Consider the following 21,469-nt stretch of genomic DNA (forward strand, 5'->3'; position numbering starts at 1 on the left):
CAGACGGGTCACAAGGTCAAGAGATCGAGAACATCCTGGCCAACATGGTGAAACCCCGTCTCTACTAAAAATACAAAAATTAGCTGGGCGTGGTGGCGCAACTATAGCCCCAGCTACGCGGGCGGCTAAGGCAAGAGAATTGCTTGAACCCTAGAGGCAGCGGTTGCAGTGAGCCGAGATAGCGCCACTGCAGTCAAGTCTCGCGACAGAGCGAGACTCCGTCTCAAAAAAAAAAAAAAAATTAGCCGAGCGTGGTAGTGCACGCCTGTAATCCAGCTACTCGGGAGGCTGAGGCAGGAGAATCTCTTGAACCTGGGAGACGGAGGTTGTAGTGAGCCGAGATCGCGCCATTGCACTCCAGCTTGGGCAACGAGAGCAAAACTCTGTCTCAGAATAAAAAAAGAGAGAGAATGAATGAATGAATGAATGAATGAATGAATGAATGAATATTACTGTTGGTGAGGAAGGTATATGGTAAATATATATGTGTTTGTTTTGTTTTGTTTTGTTTTGCAAGATCGTCAAGAATTAGAGATCGGTTGATTAGATCACACATCTGTGCTTTGGGGTGCGGCATGTGTTTTTTGTCTGTGATTTTGTTTTTTGTCTAGGTAGTTGGTCTCTGACGTGCATACCTTTGTCATTTTACAGACATTGTCCCTAAACACTACTGTTAATATTATTTTCTATTATCCTATATTAACCTTCAATTTTCATTTGTTTTCTCCTTAGCTTTTAATAACCCACGACCAGGGCAACTGGGCAGGTTATTGCCAAACCAGAATTTACCACTTGACATCACATTGCAAAGCCCAACTGGTGCTGGACCTTTCCCACCAATCAGAAACAGTAGTCCCTACTCAGTGATACCTCAGCCAGGAATGATGGGTAATCAAGGGATGATAGGAAATCAAGGAAATTTAGGGAACAATAGCACAGGTAAGGGCTCAAATGCACTGTTACTTTATTGGTGGGTTATTTAATGGTATATTTATCCACATTAAACTAGTAGAATTTTTCAAGTAAACTTTTTATGTTAGAAAACATCTGAAAGTGAGAAAATTCTACAGATTTTCACTCTGAGAATGGCATATGGGAAAGCCTTTCCAGTGAGCTAACCATTTAATTCTGTGATTGTTACTTTTATGAGGTTTCCAACCATTAATCCTATAGCTGAGACTTATTTCACTTCTATCCCAGTTACTGTTCTAGGCATTGCAGGGTATATATAAAATTATTCCAGGGATAATTTACTGATACCCCCAAAACTTCTTATGTATTGATTATTTGTGTTTGGAGAATTTCAGAATAAGAGCTTAAAATTCAACCAACCTTTTATACTTCTAGGTGATAAAATTCTTATTCCAAAAAGTACTAATTAAAAATAAAGAACTTTAAACAGTAATATGCCTGGCCTAATAACTTTCAGATATGGTCCCCGGCTCCCTTTTGAAGATGTAGGAAGTTGCTTGTGATCAGGTTTGAACGTTGATCTGCTATAATTTCAGGTGTCCGGCAATTTGCGTAGGCACATTTCCTAGGTAATAGTCACTGTCTCAGTGGCCATTATATTCCCAAACTTACATCCAGTTCAGATTGGAAGTCGTTGCAGTAGCGTTGATTACTGTTGCCACCACATCCACATCCTGTACCCTGTAACATATTTTTATTAAGGACATAGCAGGATGCTGAGTTTTCTAATGCAGAGCTGCTCACAGTTTATGCCTCTTTAGTCTCAATGAGTCACTAGAAACAAAGGCATGGAAAGAAATCTTTTAAGAAGAGCTTATAGTGGTACGTGTTTTAACTCTTGGTATTTTATTTTTAGCCAAGCCTGTATCCCTGTACACATACTGAGTGCCGTTTAGACAGTTAACTGAATATAAGAGTTCAGTTTAAGGGGAAGACGTAGATTTTTAACTTTCTGTTGTTTGTAAGGAATTCATGAGAACTGTGAACTGGGCTGTATTAAGGTAACTTATTCCTTCAACAAATATTTATTGGGTGCCTGCCACGTGTGTCGTTCACTGACTGCTTCACTAATTATATAGTCATATTCATTTCATTAAATATTCAGTAAAGATTAATTTAAAATTTAAGATAAATAAAATATTGATCTATGTAAAGTTCTATAAGAGAAAAAGGAGCCATGACTTACTAAGGCTTACCAGCAAAATACAAGAAGATATGAGTTCTTGTAGGAATCTTCTGGAATTAAGAATAGGCCTGTATTAAACTCCCAGCAGCTGAGAGAGCACTGGTGTCCAGGCTGTGAAGATCATACAATACCCTCACGCTGTTTAAAAAAACATAGACTGGGCCAGGCATGGTGGCTCACACCTGTACTCCCAGCACTTTGGGAGGCCGAGGCAGGTGGATGACGAGGTCAGAAGTTCGAGACCATCCTGACCAACATGGTGAAACCTCATCTCTACTAAAAATACAAAAATTAAACAGGTGCGGTGGCATGCACCTTAATCCCAGCTACTCAGGAGGCTGAGGCAGGAGAATCGCTTGAACTCAGGGGGCGGAAGTTGTAATGAGCCAAGATCACACAACTGCACTCCAGCCTGGACGACAGAGCGAGAATCCATCTCAAAAAAAAAAAAAAAAACACACACAGACTGAGAGGGACTTTCCCAGTTATCATTGCAGTACTATTGTTGAATTATGAATCATTCTCTTTTTTGCTTTCTAGACTTTCTATAATCTTGTCATATTATTTAGATAACAGATTTTAAAAAAATAAAATCCCTTTTCCCATAATATTTTCTATAGTTCAAATCTAATTTTAAAATGTTTTTTAAAATATGCGTTAATAGAATACCCTTCTAACTTTTTATTTTAGTTTAGTTTTGAAACAGAGTCTTACTTTGTCACCCAGGCTGGAGTACAGTGGTGCAATCATGGCTCAACACAGCCTCAACCTCCCAGACTCAAGTAATTCTCCCGCCTCAGCCTCCCGAGTAAGTGGGACTACAGGCATCTGCCACCACGCCCAGCTAATTTTTATATTTTTTATAGAGACGAGGCTTCGCCATGTTGCCCAGGCTGACCTCGAATTCCTGGGCTCAAACAGTCTGCCCACCTCAGCCTCCCTAAGTGCTGGGATTACAGACATGAGAGCGCCTGGCCTCTTAACTTTTTAAAATCTAACTGACTGCCTTTCACCCTTAATCATCGTCACAGCGCATTCTCATTTCATAAGTGAAGAAACGCCCACAATGCATGTTCATTTGTTAAATATACCCCATTTTTAGTTGTTTATCGTAATTAAAGAAAATGAAAGCAGCCATATATTTGAAAGCAGAACCTTTATGTATCCATCATTAAACACTTCAAAATGAAGAGACCTCATTTGAAGAGTTCCCCCTTTAGAATATCAAGTCTTAGCAAATGTTTGGCCATTACCAGCATCCTGGGGGCCAGGCCAGGACAGAGCAAACACAGTCCTGCTTAGGAGCGTTACGCTCTTATGTGTGGTCAGATAACTATTAACACCTCAAAAAGGAAGGGATTTTTACAAATCTGTCCTAACCCATTCTAGGTCTGTATAGTCAGGAATACAGTGGATACAAGGCAAGGAACTTGCAAGGCAAAGAACTACAGTAAATATGAGAAAGATCTATAATTTCTCCATTATTTAGAGGCTACTCTTGGTCAGTTTTGAAGTATACCCTGAAGGAGACTTGAGGATAAAGTCTCATGTAGACTTCAAGATATCTTCTATGATTATCATTTATAATGAGAGTATTGATTATCAGTTTTTACCTTGTTCCTCTTAGCCTCTACCTCCCTTTTGGAAAGTAAAGCATTGACGTGTATATCAGCTAATGTGATTCACTTCCTGAGGAAGGAAGTTGGGGTTATCCACACGCCACGGCACCTGTTTCTAAGTACAAATGGGAACAATTTTAACAGCTTTTCTGAACTGTAAAGAGTGGCAAGTCCATGTTATGAAAACTGTGTAGTGATTGCCAATTCTTATTTCTTAGCCAAGGGCCCACATCTGGCGAATGAGAACATTAGCTATTGGATAAGTGTGAATTACAGAATGATTATTTTGTAGGGTAAGATCATCTGGTGTTCATACATGCTAAATATGTTTTCAATTACTGCATCTCTCAGTTTTCTTTGGCTTGCATGCAGGAATGATTGGTAGCAGTGCTTCTCGGCCTACTATGCCATCTGGAGAATGGGCACCACAGAGTTCGGCTGTGAGAGTCACCTGTGCTGCTACCACCAGTGCCATGAACCGGCCAGTCCAAGGAGGTATGATTCGGAACCCAGCGGCCAGCATCCCCATGAGGCCCAGCAGCCAGCCTGGCCAAAGACAGACGCTTCAGTCTCAGGTCATGAATATAGGTAAGGCGGCTCTAGTGCTGTTTGCTTTTAACTTTTATGCTCTCTTAGACAAGAGGATCAGCTCCATAAGTTCTTTCAAGACATGCTTCTTATGTGCATTTTAGATAATCCTCCCCTGAAGCTGCCATAAGTGAGATTTTGCTGGAACTCTGTATGGAATCAGAATCTCAAAGGTTATATAAAAGAACCAACTACCTTTTGAGATGTTTTATTTTATTAAATTACCTAATTTCAACTTTGGGGAGAAGTGAATTATAATGTCACACTATTAATAAAGAAATAGGCCGGGCGCAGTGGCTCACGCTTGTAATCCCAGCACTTTGGGAGGCCGAGGTGGCAGTATCACTTGAGGTCAGGAGTTCGAGACCAGCCTGGCCAACATGGTGAAACCCCATCTCTACTAAAATTACAAAAATTAGCTGGGCGTGGTGGTCGGCACCTGTAATCCCAACTACTCAGGATGCTGAGGCAGGAGAATCGCTTGAACCCAGGAGGTGGAGGGTGCCTTGAGCCAAGATGACACCACTGCAGTCAAAGCCTGGGCAACAGAGCAAGACTCCGTCTCAGAAAGAAATAATAATAGTTCAGTGGTACAGCAGTGGTTTCTAATGCTGTGTGATCATCAGAAAAATATCAGGAACTTAAAATGCAGATTCCTGGGCTACCACCTGGATTGGTAAATCAGACTCTCCCAGACCCTCACTGAAGGTTACAGGGTCTTACAGAACATCTCACAGAATGTGAGGATTGCTAGAATTCTATTTGGAGACAGTTCACATATTATTAAAATTGATGGTCTGATACATTATATGATACCATTTATATGAAATGTCCAGAGTGAGCAAATCTGTAGAGACAAAGTAAAGTAGTGGTTACCTAGGGCAAGGAGTTGAGGGGAGGGGCTCAGGTAGGAAGTAGGGAGTGACTCCTAATGAGTAATGGATTTCTTTTTGGTGGAATGAAAGTGTTCTGAAGTTGATTGTGGTGGTGGTTGTATAACTCTGAATATACTAAAACTCATTGTACACTTTAAATAGGTGAATTGTATGTTATATGAATTATCTTTCAATAAAGCTGTTATATTTTAAAAATCAATGGTCTGTACAACTCATACTTGAGATTATGTCCTTTATCATTGCCATGTTAGCCCTCCTCTTGTACATTAGCATAATTCCAATATGTTAATGTTTATGTTCTTTTCATATACTTAGATATTGCACAATGAGGAAGAGCTCAATAATTCAAAAAAAGATGCCAGGCACTGTGGGAGGCTGAGGCAGGCAGATCACCTGACGTCAGGAGTTCAAAACCAGCCTGGCCAACATGGTGAAACCCCATATCTACTAAAAAGACAAAAGTTAGCCGGGCGTGGTGGCGCACACCTGTAGTCCCAGCTACTCAGGAGGCTGAAGCAGGGGAATTGCTTGAACCCGGGAGGCAGAGGTTGCAGTGAGCTGTGATCACACCAGTGTACTCCAGCCTGGGCGACAGTGAGACTCCTTCTCAAAAAAAAAAAAAAAAAAAAAAAAAAAGGAGTTGCCAGGGTTGTTTTGCACAGACAAAGTATAGGGGAATTTCATCCTTAACTTGGTGTGTAGTTTTCTGTCTATTAATTTTTCAGCATATTTTGGCTTTGTTTCTCAGGAGATGGGGCATGATTACATTGGCAGCTTTTATACATTGATTAATGAGTGGTTCTCAAACATAAATTTTATAATTTGACAGCATGAAAATGCTAAAACTGATTTCTATGCAAAATTAAATGAGAAATTTAAAATATTTATTGATTAAAAATCATAATAGTACCTTATATGCAGAAATGCAATTTATTCTCAGTCTTCATTGAAGAGCATCTGGCTCTTGAGCTGGAAATACAGTTCTATAAGCTTTATTGTATAGCTGAGTTTCTCTGATTTTTAATGAACTCCAAAAGCCATGAATTCAACAGAAAATTATCTTTTGGAATGGAATACAGGTCTACAGATAATGATGATAATATAATTTTTAAAAGCTCATCTCATCCATTGGCTTTAAAGCCTTTCAAAGAACTTCGGAGACAGAGCGTGTGTGGGTTGTCTGGGCCTCCTTTCTGCTCTGCTCTTGCTCAGGTAAGGGAGCCAGCTGAAGTACAGTTAGTCGACGTTCAGGAGCCAACAGTCTCGACATGCTTCCTAGAAACATGGTCCAGCACCCTGATTCCCAGTCAGGGAGTGTCTGCAAGGCCCAAACTATTTTCATACTAATCCTGAAACACTGTTCTTCACTCTTACTATCGCCCAAGCGTATGGTAGAGTTTTCCAGAAATTTTACATGCTATATGATATCACGGCAGGTGAAATGCAAAAACAGAAGATTTCACTCTATTCCATTAACCCAGGCATTAAAGCTATTTGCAGAAATGTAAAACAATGCCAATAAAAGAATTTTTTAAATTTTGCATTAAAAAATCTTATTTATTCCGCTCACTTGGATCTAGAAAAAACTCTTTTATATTAACATATAATTCATTTATTGTGATTTTTAAATGAATCTACATTTCTCAATTTCAATTTCCAATACAGTAAATATCAATAAGATGTAACACACACGAACAAAAACTTTTTGAGTAGAGTCTTAAATGCTAAAGGTTTAGAACTGCTTGTCTAGATATTCTCTGAAATGGCCTTCATATTTATTGACTTCTATTTCAGAATCAGAATTTTATCTTCTTATTTTCACCTAGTTAATTATTACTGCTTCTGTGTTTTCCCTTTGTCATAAACCAGACATTTCACTTTATATTACATAGCAGAAATAAATGCTTCCTTGATTAAAGATGTAAGATTTTTTTCTTCTCCGTTTCTAGGGCCATCTGAATTAGAGATGAACATAGGGGGACCTCAGTATAGCCAGCAACAAGCTCCTCCAAATCAGACTGCCCCATGGCCTGAAAGCATCCTGCCTATAGACCAGGCATCTTTTGCCAGCCAAAACAGGTGAGTCCTGAGCACCTAGGGTAGCCAGTTATTTTATACCTGTCCAGAAATTAATCTTTTCCTTTTGAGTAGTTGGTACCTGACCAGTTTTGGTTTATTTGGACTATATTATCTACTACGCAGTGCACGAAGGGGAGGGGTGAATCCAGAAATCAGTATGACCTAGGACATGCCTTTAAAGAAGTTACAAATTAGATGGAAAATAAAATATGTATGCTGATAACTGTAATATTGAGGTAGTGTGCAGTATAAAAATCATAAGCCACGTTTCAGAAGATTATCCAACCAGGATGCTTGGAGAAGGCTTCAGAGTGTTGAAGAAAAGGTCTGATTTCAGATGGCAGAGATGACAGGAAGCCAGTTCAGCTGGTAAAAGCTACACATCACAGACCCAGAGTAAGGACTGCTATGAGTAGAATTGAGGCATTGGGTGACACAGGAAGAACCTCAGGCAGGCGGCATGGCTCATCCCAAACTGGCTGCCAAGGGCAGTGGGAGGTGCGTGCTGTGTAGACAGGGAAGCGCGCCCCAGGTAGAGAGCCATTACTGTTGCTCTCGGAACTGCTGTCATACCTGGAGGTGGTGGTTTCTCACAGTCCCTCTTGTTCTTTGATTCTGATTTCATGACATCAGTGAACGGTAGGCTATTTCTAGATATGTTTATTTGATATGTTAGAAACACACCCATTTCCATGGAAAGTTAAATATAACACAGGACAAATGTATAATAATTAAATCCACCACCTGATAGTTGTTTTTGGATGAAATGTCAAAGATTAATTTTAGGAAGAACTAGGCCCAAAATTCGGATTTTTGGTGTTGCCCAAATAGGAGGAGAGCTCTGTTAAAACAAAAATGGAGCTGGGCGCAGTGGCTTACACCTGTAATCCCAGCACTTTGGGAGGTTGAGACGGGTAGATCACCTGAGGTTGGGAGTTTGAGACCAGCCTGACCAACATGGAGAAACCCTGTCTCTACTAAAAATACAAAAAATTAGCCAGGTATGGTGGCGCATGCCTGTAATCCCAGATACTCAGGAGGCTAAGGCAGGAGAATCACTTGAACCCAGAAGGCAGAGGTTGCAGAGAGCCGAGATCGCACCATTGCACTCCAGCCTGGGCAACAGGAGCGAAACTCCATCTCAAAAAAAAAAAAAAAATGGAAGCAAGTCCAGAATTATGCTTGGTCCAGTAATAGAGTCAGCATGTTAGGTTTGCTGTGCAAGTGTCTGTGACTCAGCACTGCCCTAGCATGTCATTGTTTCTGTTACCATCAGTTAGGTTTTTTGCATAAGCACTGTGGACAAAACAAAACATTTTCATTACCTTTAAAGTTATTTCAGTTTTTCTAGCCACTCTCACATTTTTATTTTAAATAATTCAGTGTGGAAGAAACTTACGACCGGCTTTATGGTAATCTTATTGTCATAGAAATTCAGAAGTAATGGGTAATAAAAGTTCTAACTATGTCTCTCGTTTGAAATAAAAGAAGAGCAGTGCTTTTTTAAAATCCCCTTTATAAGCATCACAGTTAATGTTTAGGAACAGGCTTTTTAATGTTTGATGAATCCAGCCTTAGTTTATGTACACATTTCAAAAGATAGTAGTTTAGCCCTTAAATCTGTAACATTCACATATTCATTTATTTATAGCTAATTTCCACTTTTAGTTCCATTATGGGTTTTTTTTTTCTTCATTCATCTGGTATATAAAAGAGTTCTTTATAATATAGTCAAAAATTTATAGATGACTTTTAAAGATTTCTGTTGGTTTTATTAAAGGGGTTTTCTCTTGAAATACAATAGCTGTCTTTCATGAAAGACTTCCTTTTGCATTAAGTTCACAATTTGAGGGATTTTTGTTTTGAGACAGAGTCTCACTTTGCTGCCCAGGCTGGAGTGCAGTGGCGTGATCTCGGCTCACTGCAACCTCCACCTCCTGGGTTCAAGTGATTCTCCTGCCTCAGCCTCCCAAGTAGCTGGGGTTACAGGCGCCCGGCTAATTTTTGTATTTATAGTAGAGACAGGCTTTTGCCATGTTGGCCAGGCTGGTCTTGAACTCCTGACCTCAGGTAATTCACCTGCCTCAGCCTTCCAAAGTGCTGGGATTACAGGTGTGAGCCACCACGCCAGGCCTAAGTTCACAATTTTAATTTGATTTTCTCCTGTTTGAAATGTATCTGTTAAGTAAGGTTTCTTTTGTTGACTATTTCTCATCATTCAGTAGCTGCTGCTTTTTTACAGAATTTTAATAATACTTTTGAAAAGTGAAGAAATGGTAATGTTATGGTTTCTCAAACAGGTGCTGAGAATTTGACCTAATTCTCCTTCTTATTCCCATACTTAATGACCTACTAGTCCACAAATAAACATGTAGACTTTAAGGTATGGGATTTCTATTGATATCAGGATCTCTTCTCTGCTTGTTTATTACCTATTAAATAGGTAATTTTTTGCATCAGCCTGGGGCCTGTGTTATTTTTCCCTTTATTACTCTGAATTCCATTCTCGTCTTAATATTATATTTATTATATTTATCTGTCAGATACTATCCAGGTTGTAACTATATGTAATTGCCCAAAATGTAGGAAAATAATTTCTTCATTGTGTTAGTGGCCATTTATAAAGTTGGGATTGGGAGTCTGGATCAGTATTTTTTTCTGTTAGCAAGCATATTATGACATCTCTAAGGGAAGTGATACCACTCATGATATGCCCAAATTTGTAACACCAAGCCACAAGACAGTATGTATTTCTGAATATAAAAGTGGTTTTTAATGTATTGTAGCTCAGCCAAATGAGGAACCTCTTGTTTTCATCCGCTAGAAACTTACTGCGCCTATACTGTGTTTATGTTAAAGCACTGGGCCAAAAAGAGGTAGAGGATGCAATGCTTGCCCCTTGTGAGCATGGTGTGTAGTTGCGTTTTTAACGTAAATTGTTAGTATCAATTCAGCATAGCACAGTAAGTGGTTTAATGCTGAGAGGAGAAAGCGGGGCGGTCTGTGAGGAGATGGGTGGCGCCCCAATGGAAAGTAGACCCTCAACTGGGGAAGCGCATGGGAAGGATGGGGTAAATGACAAGGTCTTGGTTTTCTGGTGGTATGAATAGCATCTTTTGGAGAAAGATCAGCTGCCCATGATAGCTGGGGCTCACAGGGAAGGCATGAACATTAAGTTTCAGAAGGTTAGGCATTATCAAAAGCATGTGTCCTTGAATTCCACCACCACTACCACCCCATTCCAGGGGCATTTTCCTGGAAGAGCTGAAGAACCACATAAGAATTCTGCGTAGGGCCTGTTTGCTCAGTAAAGTGTGCTTTGGGAATGGGAACCTGAGAGCATCATATTAGAATCAGAGATATCATGCAAGCAGGGAAGTTGTTGGCAAAGTGTCCTGAGAGTCCCAGCTTGTGTTGAAGAGGGCCTTGACCAAAGTGGGACAGCCTGGATGCACTGTTTAACTTTTTAATCTCTGCATTCATTTGGGGTTTTTTTAATTAAAAAAGAAAAGCATGTAACAAAAAGTGATTTTATGATGTAGGAAATTGTTTAAATTCAAATGATTGTTTTAGTTTTTTGTTAATACGCATTTGGCTCTATTGCTGGTCTGTCAAGGTGGAGTGGTCTTACAAAGGCACGAGACAGTGCCTGCCTCCTCCTGACAGTGGGTTTCTGCCAGATGTGAGGCTGGGAAGTCTGCTTGTGCCACCTGCATGCATTAGATTTCACACGAGCCTGCCATCACTGAATACATTTGGGATGGGAGGGTGGCATATGAATGCATCTTCCAAAGAAACAAGTTGAAAATGACAAAATCTAGGTAAAGAAAATCCTTTAATGCCTAACTTAACTAGCATTTTTAGGAAATGAGGTTGCTGCCTAAGAGAAGTTGGTGAATAGCTGACATTACTCTTGACTAACTTGAACTGTTTCATGGAACTCCTGCCACATTCATGTTTGTTGGCCTCTCCTCATTGAGGACTCTCCTTCCCTCTTTGCTATCATGGCAGACAGTTCAGTGGTTTCTCCCTCTCATGACTGCTTTTCTGCATCTGCTTCTTCCTCCCCCTCCCTAAGTGTAGCAGTAGTGGAGCAGTCTGATCACGTTTGGTTTAAAGAAAGTTCTAGGAGAGTGTGGGCTGTAGAGAAGCAGGAGGAAAAGAGTCAGCAAGCTCCCAGGATGTGTGACTTTGTGAAGCCCAGTAGTGACAAGAAAGGGGCAGGAGTGGGAAGAGCACTTGCCTCTCAGGGGTCTGGATGGGTCCCTTAGGAATGCAAGGAGCTCCTGCAGCCAGGAAGTCGGGGAAGCAGGTGAGGAGTGGCCTCAAGGGACCCTCAGCTGGACAATTTCCAAGTTACTAGAGGTGAGTAGAGAGAATAGGTTGTTATTAATGCATTCCTTTATGACCATTTGAAATTAATTGTTGGTTTCAGTGCTAGCGCTTCAGTGTTTCAGGATTCTAAGCCAAAATAGCATATTAGAGCATTTAAAATACCACATGGCATATTGAACTGTGTTAATAGGTAACTTCATTTCTTGATAAGTTTGTTCTCACTTGCTTAAGAATGAGTTTGCTCATCTATAAACTTTTTGTTTGTTTTTTAATCTATAAACGTTTATTTTCTCCAAAACATCATGTAGTGACTCTAAGAGTACAAAATAGACTTTTGGTAAAGTACAAATACCATTTTCCCTTTTAGTATTCAGGCAACTCAGAAGCTCTTTTTTAAAAGCCTCCTCTAGGCTAGATGTGGCTCACGCCTGTTATCCCAGCACTTGGGAGGCCAAGGTGGGAGGATTGCTTGAGTCCAGGAGTTCAAGACCAGCCTGGGCAATGTAGCAAGACCCCGTCTCTACAAAAAATTTACAAAAATTAGCCAAGCTTGGTGGCACACATCACATCTGTAGTCCCAGCTACTCAGGAGGCTGAGGTAGAAGGATTCCTTTAGCCCAGGAGTTCAAGGATGTAGTGTGCAATAATTGTGCCTGTGAAAAGCTACTGCACTCCAGCCTGGGCAACATCATGAAACCGTGTCTACCAAAAAAAAAAAAAAAAAAAAAAAGTAGCAGCCAGTTGTGGTGGCATATACCTATAGTCCTAGCTACTCAGGAGGGTGAGGCCAGAGGATCACTTGAGCCCAGTGAGCCATGATGGCATCACTGCACACACTCACACACACACACACACACACACACACACACCCCTCCTCTACTCTGACAATTAATTTAAATGTATAGGAGTTGTATGTATCATGTAATCTAGAGTTTAGTGTTCTGATTTTATCACCAATTATCTTATATAATAACAAATATAATTTGCATGTTCATGATCCACTTTCCTTATGTACCTAATGCAGGAAGGCTAACACATACGCTTCTTGAGGGTTTTAATGTTTTCAGGCCAGGTTATCTGTTAACAGGTTAACTCATACCTGTTATCCCAGCACTTAGGGAGACCGAAGTGGGTGGATCGCGTGAGCTTAGGAGTTCGAGACCAGCCTGAGTAACATGGCGAAACACCATCTCTACAAAAAATACAAAAAATTAGCCAGGCGTGGTAGTGCGTGCCTGTAGTCCCAGCTACTTGGATGCTGAAGTGGGAGGATCACCTAAGCCTGGGAGGTCGAGGCTGCAGTGAGCCATGATCATACCACTGCGCTCCAGCCTGGGCAATGAAGTGAGACCCTATCTCAGAGAAAAATACATGTTTTCAAGGCCTGCTTGTGCATGACTAAGAAATTTCCTATCAGCCCAGCCAAATTTAATCTAGCTGCAGCTGAGTTCAAGAAAATTAATGCAGCTCTGATGCCTCTAGTTCTTTGTCTCTCCCAAGTGGGTCATCCCAGCTTCCTGTAGGGTAAGAATCTTAAGTCAATCAGTGATTCCTACTAAAGTGCAGAAAAGTCCTTTGGTTCCTTCAATGCCAAGTAAATATTTACATGCTTGAGCAGTCAGTGTGGGTTGGTGAGCCCTGGACTTGCACAGATCCATGTGGACCTCACCTCACCAAGCCTCAGCTTTGCAAGCCATGAAGTGGGACCAATAGAAATAAAAATCATACCTTAAATGTCTGGATTTGTGTCTGGCCTGTATTGGGCACTGAATAAAGTGTATCAAATATTTCAGACTGTCCTTTTGTTCTGTGTTGAGTTGGTACGGTAGTTTGTTGCAACGACCCTGGAAGTCAATTGATACTTTCACCTTTGAGATAAAAAATTTGTTCTCTAATCAACTAGCTTTTCCACTGGCCAAAGATAACATTTCTGTCTTTACAGGCAGCCGTTTGGCAGTTCTCCAGATGACTTGCTGTGTCCACATCCTGCAGCTGAGTCTCCGAGTGATGAGGGAGCTCTTCTGGACCAGCTCTATCTGGCCTTGCGGAATTTTGATGGCCTGGAGGAGATTGATAGAGCCTTGGGAATACCCGAACTGGTCAGCCAGGTATGCGCAGAAGGGCAGCAGGTGGGGGCCAAGCGCTCTCATGGGCACAGAGGTGTCTGTTTTCTGTTTACAGGTACTCCACAGTCTGCTTTTTAGAATATACTGTTTTTTTTTACCTCAAAACAGGCAGGCCCTGTTTCTTCCTCCCCTTTCCTTGTAACCCTCACATAAACTTTTGCCTGAGAATGGAGAGCACTGAGAATGAGCTTTGCATACAGTTCAAGTTAGCAGAAAGACACAAACTCAAGTCCAGTTCACCTGGTGTCCATCCTTGCTGATAGGGAAGGACATACAAGATACAGAGAAACCACAAACAGCACATTGCTGCCTTCTGACCTAGGACGCTTCCCCCTGGGCTTCCAGCTGGTGTGTGTCTGTAGTCATGACCACTGCATTCATTTCACACCTGTGGGCCAGTGATAGGAAGCTGTTTTTGCTAAAAGAATACTTTCCACATCAGTTAGCAGAAGTCATTTTACAGGTAGCTGCAATTCTTTCATCATTTTTCCCTTTAAAAATGGTGGGCTCACCGGGCGCGGTGGCTCAAGCCTGTAATCCCAGCACTTTGGGAGGCCGAGACGGGCGGATCACGAGGTCACGAGATCGAGACCATCCTGGCTAACACGGTGAAGCCCCGTCTCTACTAAAATACAAAAAAAAAAACTAGGCGGGCGAGGTGGCGGGCGCCTGTAGTCCCAGCTACTCCGGAGGCTGAGGCAGGAGAATGGCGTAAACCTGGGAGGCGGAGCTTGCAGTGAGCTGAGATCTGGCCACTGCACTCCAGCCCGGGTGACAGAGCAAGACTCTGTCTCAAAAAAAAAAAAAAAAAAAAAAGGGTGGGCTCAACCTTTCACTTATGGTTTAGTCCAGGAGTTCAAGGACATAGTGTGCAATGATTGTGCCTGTGAAAAGCTACTACACTCCAGCCTGGGCAACATAATGAAACCCTGTCTCTACCAAAAAAATAAAATAAAATATAGCAACCAGTTGTGGTGGCACACACCTATAGTCCTAGCTATAGTTCCTTTAATTTATGGTTTAGCCCACCATAATTTTGGGGATATTTAAGCGTAAATGGGAATATAAAAAAGTTAACTAATCTTAGTGAGCTTATTTAGCTTTCTTCTTCCAAGTAATTAGTTGATTACTATAAAAAAGTAAGTCCCTGCTTTTAGAGTACCTGATAGCTATGATATAATAAATAACCTAACATAGTCCCTTGAAAGAAAAAAACACTATCTGAACTGGCTGCACAGCTAACTTTGTGTGAAGCAGTGCAGCCTGGCTTACTGTGTAAAGAGTAACCCAGAAAAACCATCGCATTCTAGTTACTGTTTTCCTCCTTACTTAGCATGAATCATCTTTATTTCTTACTGTCAAAAAGTACCTGCCAGTGTCCAGTCTATTACTTGGCCATATGACGTGTCATCATCTTTCTGAGAGAAAGGTGATGCAGAGTCATTGGAGACTTCTCTGAAACATTAAAATTAGTCTTATCATAATTCCCACAGTTGAGCAGACACAGGTGGGAGTTATGACTTATCAATTCATATTGAAAACAGCAGAATGGAAAGAAATGACTTGAGGTTACATGATATAACCTAAAATAAATTAAGAAAGGAAAATGGAGTTTAAATATTTCCTGTGTGACTGGTTTGCTTTGTCTTCAGTGATAGTTAGAATTTAGCACTCAGTACTATTTTATCCTTGAGTTTGTCTAAGTGACATTTTAAAATGTGATCCGTGGAGTTGCTGAGTGATTTGTAATGTTATCAAAACAGATGTCATGTCATTTAATATTTTAGTCCGTTTTCACTCATTTCTGTTATTTCTATTTTGTCTCATCAAATCCACCATCATTATAACATTGTCATGAAACTGAATTATAGAAATATGATTATTAGGTAGAGTTGAGGGAAGTATAGAATGCAAATTATTCATATTCATATTTAAGTTCTGAGATAGTTTTGTGTGTGTAGTTAGAGCAGTAATTCAGCAATGAATGGTTTCCTCTGCTTAGGCTCCATCGCCATGTTTAGAATTAACACAGGGAGGGCAGTGGGCCCCTGGCTGTCACAGGCTGGCCCTAGGGCTGTGCTGATCAGAGCTCAGGTTTCCAGGCGGCTCCAGCACTACATGGGTAGATGGTTTTCAAGAAGGCCTAGGACAACACTGAGCTAAAGAAAACTTGAGGCCGGGCGCGTTGGCTCACTCCTGTAATCCCAGCACTTTGAGAGGTCAAGGTGGGTGGATCACAAGGTCAAGAGATCAAGACCATTCTGGCCAACATGGTGAAACCCTGTTTCTACTAAAAATACAAAAATTAGCTGGGCATGGTGGCACGCGCCTGTAATCCCAGCTACTCAGGAGGCTGAGGCAGGAGAATTGCTTGAACCAGGGAATCAGAGGTTGCAGTGAGCCGAGATCACGCCACTGCACTCCAGCCTGGCAACAAAGCGAGACTTTGCCTCAAAAAAAAAAAAAAAAAAAGGAAAGCTTGAGAGACTTTATTTGTTGCTAGAGTCTTTTCTTCCTGTATACCATTAAGTTTGTAGCAGTTACTCCTAGAAGTAGAAGGAAAAGGAGAATCAGCCAGGTCCACCTTTCCCCTCAGCACATAAACATTCAGGGCCACCTCAGTCTGAGGTGTCCTGGAGCCCGGGGAAGTTTTGGGTTTGTTCGCCTGTTCCATTCTGACCCAGGTAGATAGGTTAGCCCTAAGAAGTCAGGAGTAGCTGGGCGCGGTGGCTCACACTTTTGTATTCCCAGCACTTTGGGAGGCTGTGACGGGCAGATCACCTGAGGTTGGGAGTTCGAGACCAGCCTGACCAACATGGAGAAACCCCATCTCTACTGAAAGTACAAAATTAGCCAGGCCTAGTGGCACATGCCTGTAATCCCAGCTGCTCGGGAGGCTGAGGCAGGAGAATCGCTTGAACCTGGGAGACGGAGGTTGCGGTGAGCCGAGATCGCACCATTGCACTCCAGCCTGGACAACAAGAGCAAAACTCCGTCTCAAAAAAAAAAAAAAGTCAGGAGTGACAGACACATAAACCATGTCTAGTAGGTAATGAGAGGATGATGGCAAAATGTGGGGCATGTGGGGAATCCCGACAGGCACAGAAAACAGTAAAGTAGGTAATAGGCAGCATGTCACACTGGTGAGAAGCTCAGATCCCAAATCACAAACTGAAATGGACCCCCACCACATACTAGCTGAATAGGGCTTGTTGCAATTCACTTCATGTCTTTAAGTCTCATTTTTGTTAGCTATAAAATCAGGATAATGATGGTCAGTACCCCACACTGCACCTGCTGATCCCAGTCAGGTGCCAAAGATGTTATCTAATCAAAATGAACTCTACAGGTATGAATAATCAATCAAAAAACATAACACTTCCGGGGGATATTTGCATGTGAAAGTCCAGGCCAATATGATTGGTGGAGTGGGTAGGAGGCATTCTGTAGTCCTGGCACATTTTTCCCCTTCCCTTGGAAGAAATGCTGCTGGGAGTCCAGTGTGACCCCTGCTTCTGTCCTTGTGTAACCGGAACTGTGAGCAGAGGCATTTTCTAGAAAGATAAGTGGAGTCAAGCTAAAGGTACCTTTGTGTAGTAAGTATAATATTAAAAAGTAAAAAAAGCTTCAAATGTATGACAGCGAGAGAAAACATCCTCGTATTGACTCTGCTGTTTTTATGGTTTAATTTATTTGTTTGTTATTTGGGACTTTCTCTCCAGAGCCAAGCAGTAGATCCAGAACAGTTCTCAAGTCAGGATTCCAACATCATGCTGGAGCAGAAGGCGCCTGTTTTCCCACAGCAGTATGCGTCTCAGGCACAAATGGCCCAGGGTAGCTATTCTCCCATGCAAGATCCAAACTTTCACACCATGGGACAGCGGCCTAGTTATGCCACACTCCGTATGCAGCCCAGACCAGGCCTCAGGCCCACGGGCCTAGTGCAGAACCAGCCAAATCAACTGAGACTTCAACTTCAGCATCGCCTCCAAGCACAGCAGGTCTGTTCTTCAGTGGCACTTGGGCAGCCAGGGGTGCTGGGTGGAAGATGTGGGGAAGATGATGTGAGATGGCACAGCTGTCCAACAACGTGCAGATACTGGGTTGGGGAGGGCAGTTACTTGGGAAACTTAAAGTAAAGTGTATTCTGTTCTTGAAATGTATTCATCCTATTTGTATGTATTTAGAATCGCCAGCCACTTATGAATCAAATCAGCAATGTTTCCAATGTGAACCTGACTCTGAGGCCTGGAGTACCAACACAGGTAAGGCAGCATACCAGCTATTAGCTTTCATTGTATGCATGCAGCTACTTTTGTCATTTCTTCCTCTTTGAAGAAAGTTAACTTAGTAGATTTGGATCCAGATCAGCACACTGGCCCTGTACTGTCACCCAGTTACCTACTAGTATGTTACATTTTTCCCTTCTAATCACTGCCATTTTTATTGCCAGGTACAGTCAATTCTTGTTATTCTAAGAAGTTGTGCTACATAAAGTTACTGCAAACACTGAATTAGAGAACACTAAACTATTGTTCTTAGGAGGAATACAGGGTTGAGTTCCTGCAAACCTCTGGTCACAACATTGTCATCATCCAGTCAACACATAACCTTGTTTTATGTGTGTTTCTGTTTAAAGAACTCAGGCCTGAATGGCGCTTGCTTATCTGGCACACCTATTTTCTCCAGAAGACACATCACCGCCTCTTGTGCTTAGGAACACTAGAGAGCACTGCAGTACCATGCCTGGGAGCCAGTTTAAGCAACAAAATCACCAACAGGAAAAGCAAAAAATGCAAAAATCTTGGCACCAAATAGACCACAAAGGGGACGCTTATTTACAGTATGAGAGCTGAAACCAGAAGGCAAAGTGTTGCCTTGTTCAACCTCAGCTGGAAGTGTGCACATTGCATATCTGAAATGTTTTACCACTGTGCTCATGTCTACAAATGACCATGACAGTGGCATGAGTATTGATTTGGGGGTTACAAATAAATTTTACTGAGTAGGCAACTTCGGAAATGTGGAATTCACAAATGAGGATCAATGATATCTTGGCCTCATGCCTCTCACTGACAGCAAGCACCAGGAACCCTTCCCTTCATCCATCCTGCCTTTCCTCCCTATCCACCCTCCACCTCTGACTCAGTCTCTGTGCATTCTTATCAGGCACTCTCCCAGCTCTCCCCCTTTTCCTTCTGCCTCTGTTCAGCCTTTTCTGAAGTGTACCACGTCACTTTTTGTCCCAGTGATTTTATTTCTCTGTAGACTTGAATGTCCCTTGAATGAGACTCTATACTACCATCCTCAGGGTTTATATTACAGTCTTCTTATAGAAAGGACTGTGTTCTTTTGAGATCCTTTAGTTAATTGTGTCCTTACAAAATGATTTAATTGATATTAGCATCAAACTTAACTCTGCTAAGTCGTAGCAAAGCTTCAGAATAATCGTATCTTTAGAACTTAGAAGCTCACGTTCTCAATCACCAGTTGTTCAACTGAGTTATTCCTTTCATGTAATTTTTTTCCAAATAATTTTACAGATGATAGTACCATTTGTTAGCCAGTCTATAATATTCACTTTGTTTTTTAATATGTGTCTGTCCCAAACATTTTCCTCCATGTATCACCCCTGATTTCAGGCACCTATTAATGCACAGATGCTGGCCCAGAGACAGAGGGAAATCCTGAACCAGCATCTTCGACAGAGACAGATGCATCAGCAACAGCAAGTTCAGCAACGAACTTTGATGATGAGAGGACAAGGGTTGAATATGACACCAAGCATGGTGGCTCCTAGTGGTATGCCAGCAACTATGAGCAACCCTCGGATTCCCCAGGCAAATGCACAGCAGTTTCCATTTCCTCCAAACTACGGTACTGGACTTACATCCCCACCACCTTTCACCAGTCCTTTCTCCCCAGTGTCCCCCAGTGTTGGGTCACAGCTCCTCTCTCACAGCTCTTTGCATGGCTCCCAGATGAATCTGGCTAACCAGGGAATGATAGGAAACCTGGGAGGACAGTTGGGGCCTGTGAGGAGTACCCAAGTCCAGCACAGTACCTTCCAGGCCCTCAGCTCAGGTACCTCCTTTTCTCTGAGTGCAGGTCTTACTTTAAGAATGACCGAAGTAAGTGTGTGTGCATAGACGGTGTCTATCTTGTGTGAGAGTGTGTATGGATCTATCTGTTTATGTCAATGTCTACAAGTGCATATATATTTTTATTTATATATTTGAAAGCCTCTGAGCCTGACTCAAACAAATCAATAGATACAAAATGTAAAAAGACCTCTATAAATTTAAATATTATAGACATTCTGTGACTTTTGAAAAATACTTTACAGATTATACCAGATCTTTAATGAATAGGTAATTCTTGTGGGAGACCTCTTAGTTCTCTTCATATTGATTTGTTTAATGTCAGTCTTAAGAGATACCAGTGTGTAATGTCATGAACGTTAATATTTGTGTGCATGTCATGTTCAGTTAATGGTTGAATTATTGATAAAGTAAGTGCTTACATTAATGTTAATATTCAAAATGACTTTCACTACCCATTGCCAATTATCTGTAAATAACTGTGAAGTTTGCTGCCGAAATCCAAGTCTCCTGTTTCTTTAAAGAACAGAAAGATAATGTGCAGCTTTTTTCTATATGATCTTAAGCTTTTCTTTTGTAGCTAATTTAAATATTAATTAAATATGCATGTTTTACAAGTTTTCTATGCAAAAGTGTACTTATTACCATCCTCAAAATACTCTAAGAAGTTGCTTCCTTTGTTTCCCAGCTCCTTTCTCTATTTCCTTCTTCATGATTTAGAAAAGTCTGCGTAAAAGTTCTCTTTCCTTTTGTTTACTTCTGTTTGCTCGAATTGACCAGAGCATACGTTTAATTTTTCTTTTTCTTTTTTTTTTTTTTTTTTTTTTTTGAGATGGAGTCTCCCTCTGCCGCCAGGCTGGAGTGCCGTGCCGATCTCAGCTCATGCAAGCTCCGCTCCCGGGTATCACGCCATTCTGGCTCAGCCTCGGTAGTGGGATCAGGCGCGCCACCTCGCCCGTAGTTTTTGTATTTTTTTAGTAAGACGGGGTTTCACCGTATTGCCAGGATGGTCTCGATCTCCTGGACCTCGTGATCCGCCGCCTCGGCCTCCCAAGGTGCTGGGATTACAGGCTTGCGCACCGGCTCGGCCAATTTTTTTCTTATTCTTGGCTAATCTTGGATCGCCCTAAGAGTACTGCAGAGCTCTTTATAAAGAGAAAAGAAACTAACCATGAATACAGCTGTTTATTTTTAAAGATGGATCCATCTCATCATGGAATGGCTTCAGCTAATTCAATAAAAATTTATTCAAATGTGTTGACTTTTGATATATAGCTGAACTTTAATCCAATTTAAATTTAATTTAAACAATCTGACCAGGAGGCATAATGGCTTATGCCTATAATCCCAGCACTTTGGGAAGCCAAGAATCTCTTGAGCTCAGGAGTTCAAGACCAGCCACAGCAACATAGTGAGACCTCATCTCTACTAAAAATTTAAAAAATTAGCTGGGTATGGTCGTGCCTGCCTGTAGTCCCAGCTACTCTGGAAGCTGAGGTGGGAGGATCCTTTTGAGCCCAGGAGGTCAAGGCTGCAGTGAACTATGATCACACCACTGCACTCCGGC

At 41.5% G+C, this 21,469-nt stretch overlaps 1 protein-coding gene across 6 annotated transcripts in view; it reads left to right on the forward strand.

The window, feature by feature from the left end:
- The window catches only part of NCOA2 (nuclear receptor coactivator 2), a 306,070-nt gene that overhangs the window by 268,706 nt on the left and 15,895 nt on the right, over nt 1-21,469 (forward strand). For 5 of the 6 annotated variants that reach the window (XM_017872737.1, XM_017872739.1, XM_017872738.1 and 2 more), the window contains 7 exons: nt 733-939; nt 4,150-4,365; nt 7,211-7,340; nt 13,618-13,783; nt 17,524-17,802; nt 17,989-18,066; nt 19,444-19,678. In XM_017872737.1, the coding sequence (XP_017728226.1) occupies nt 733-939; nt 4,150-4,365; nt 7,211-7,340; nt 13,618-13,783; nt 17,524-17,802; nt 17,989-18,066; nt 19,444-19,678 (1,311 nt within the window). The remainder of the gene's footprint in view (nt 1-732; nt 940-4,149; nt 4,366-7,210; nt 7,341-13,617; nt 13,784-17,523; nt 17,803-17,988; nt 18,067-19,443; nt 19,679-21,469) is intronic. The other variant, XM_017872742.1, reaches the window with a different exon arrangement.

This window comes from Rhinopithecus bieti, unplaced genomic scaffold (assembly GCF_001698545.2).
Source record: "Rhinopithecus bieti isolate Rb0 unplaced genomic scaffold, ASM169854v2 scaffold_6536, whole genome shotgun sequence".
Lineage (NCBI taxonomy): Eukaryota > Metazoa > Chordata > Mammalia > Primates > Cercopithecidae > Rhinopithecus > Rhinopithecus bieti.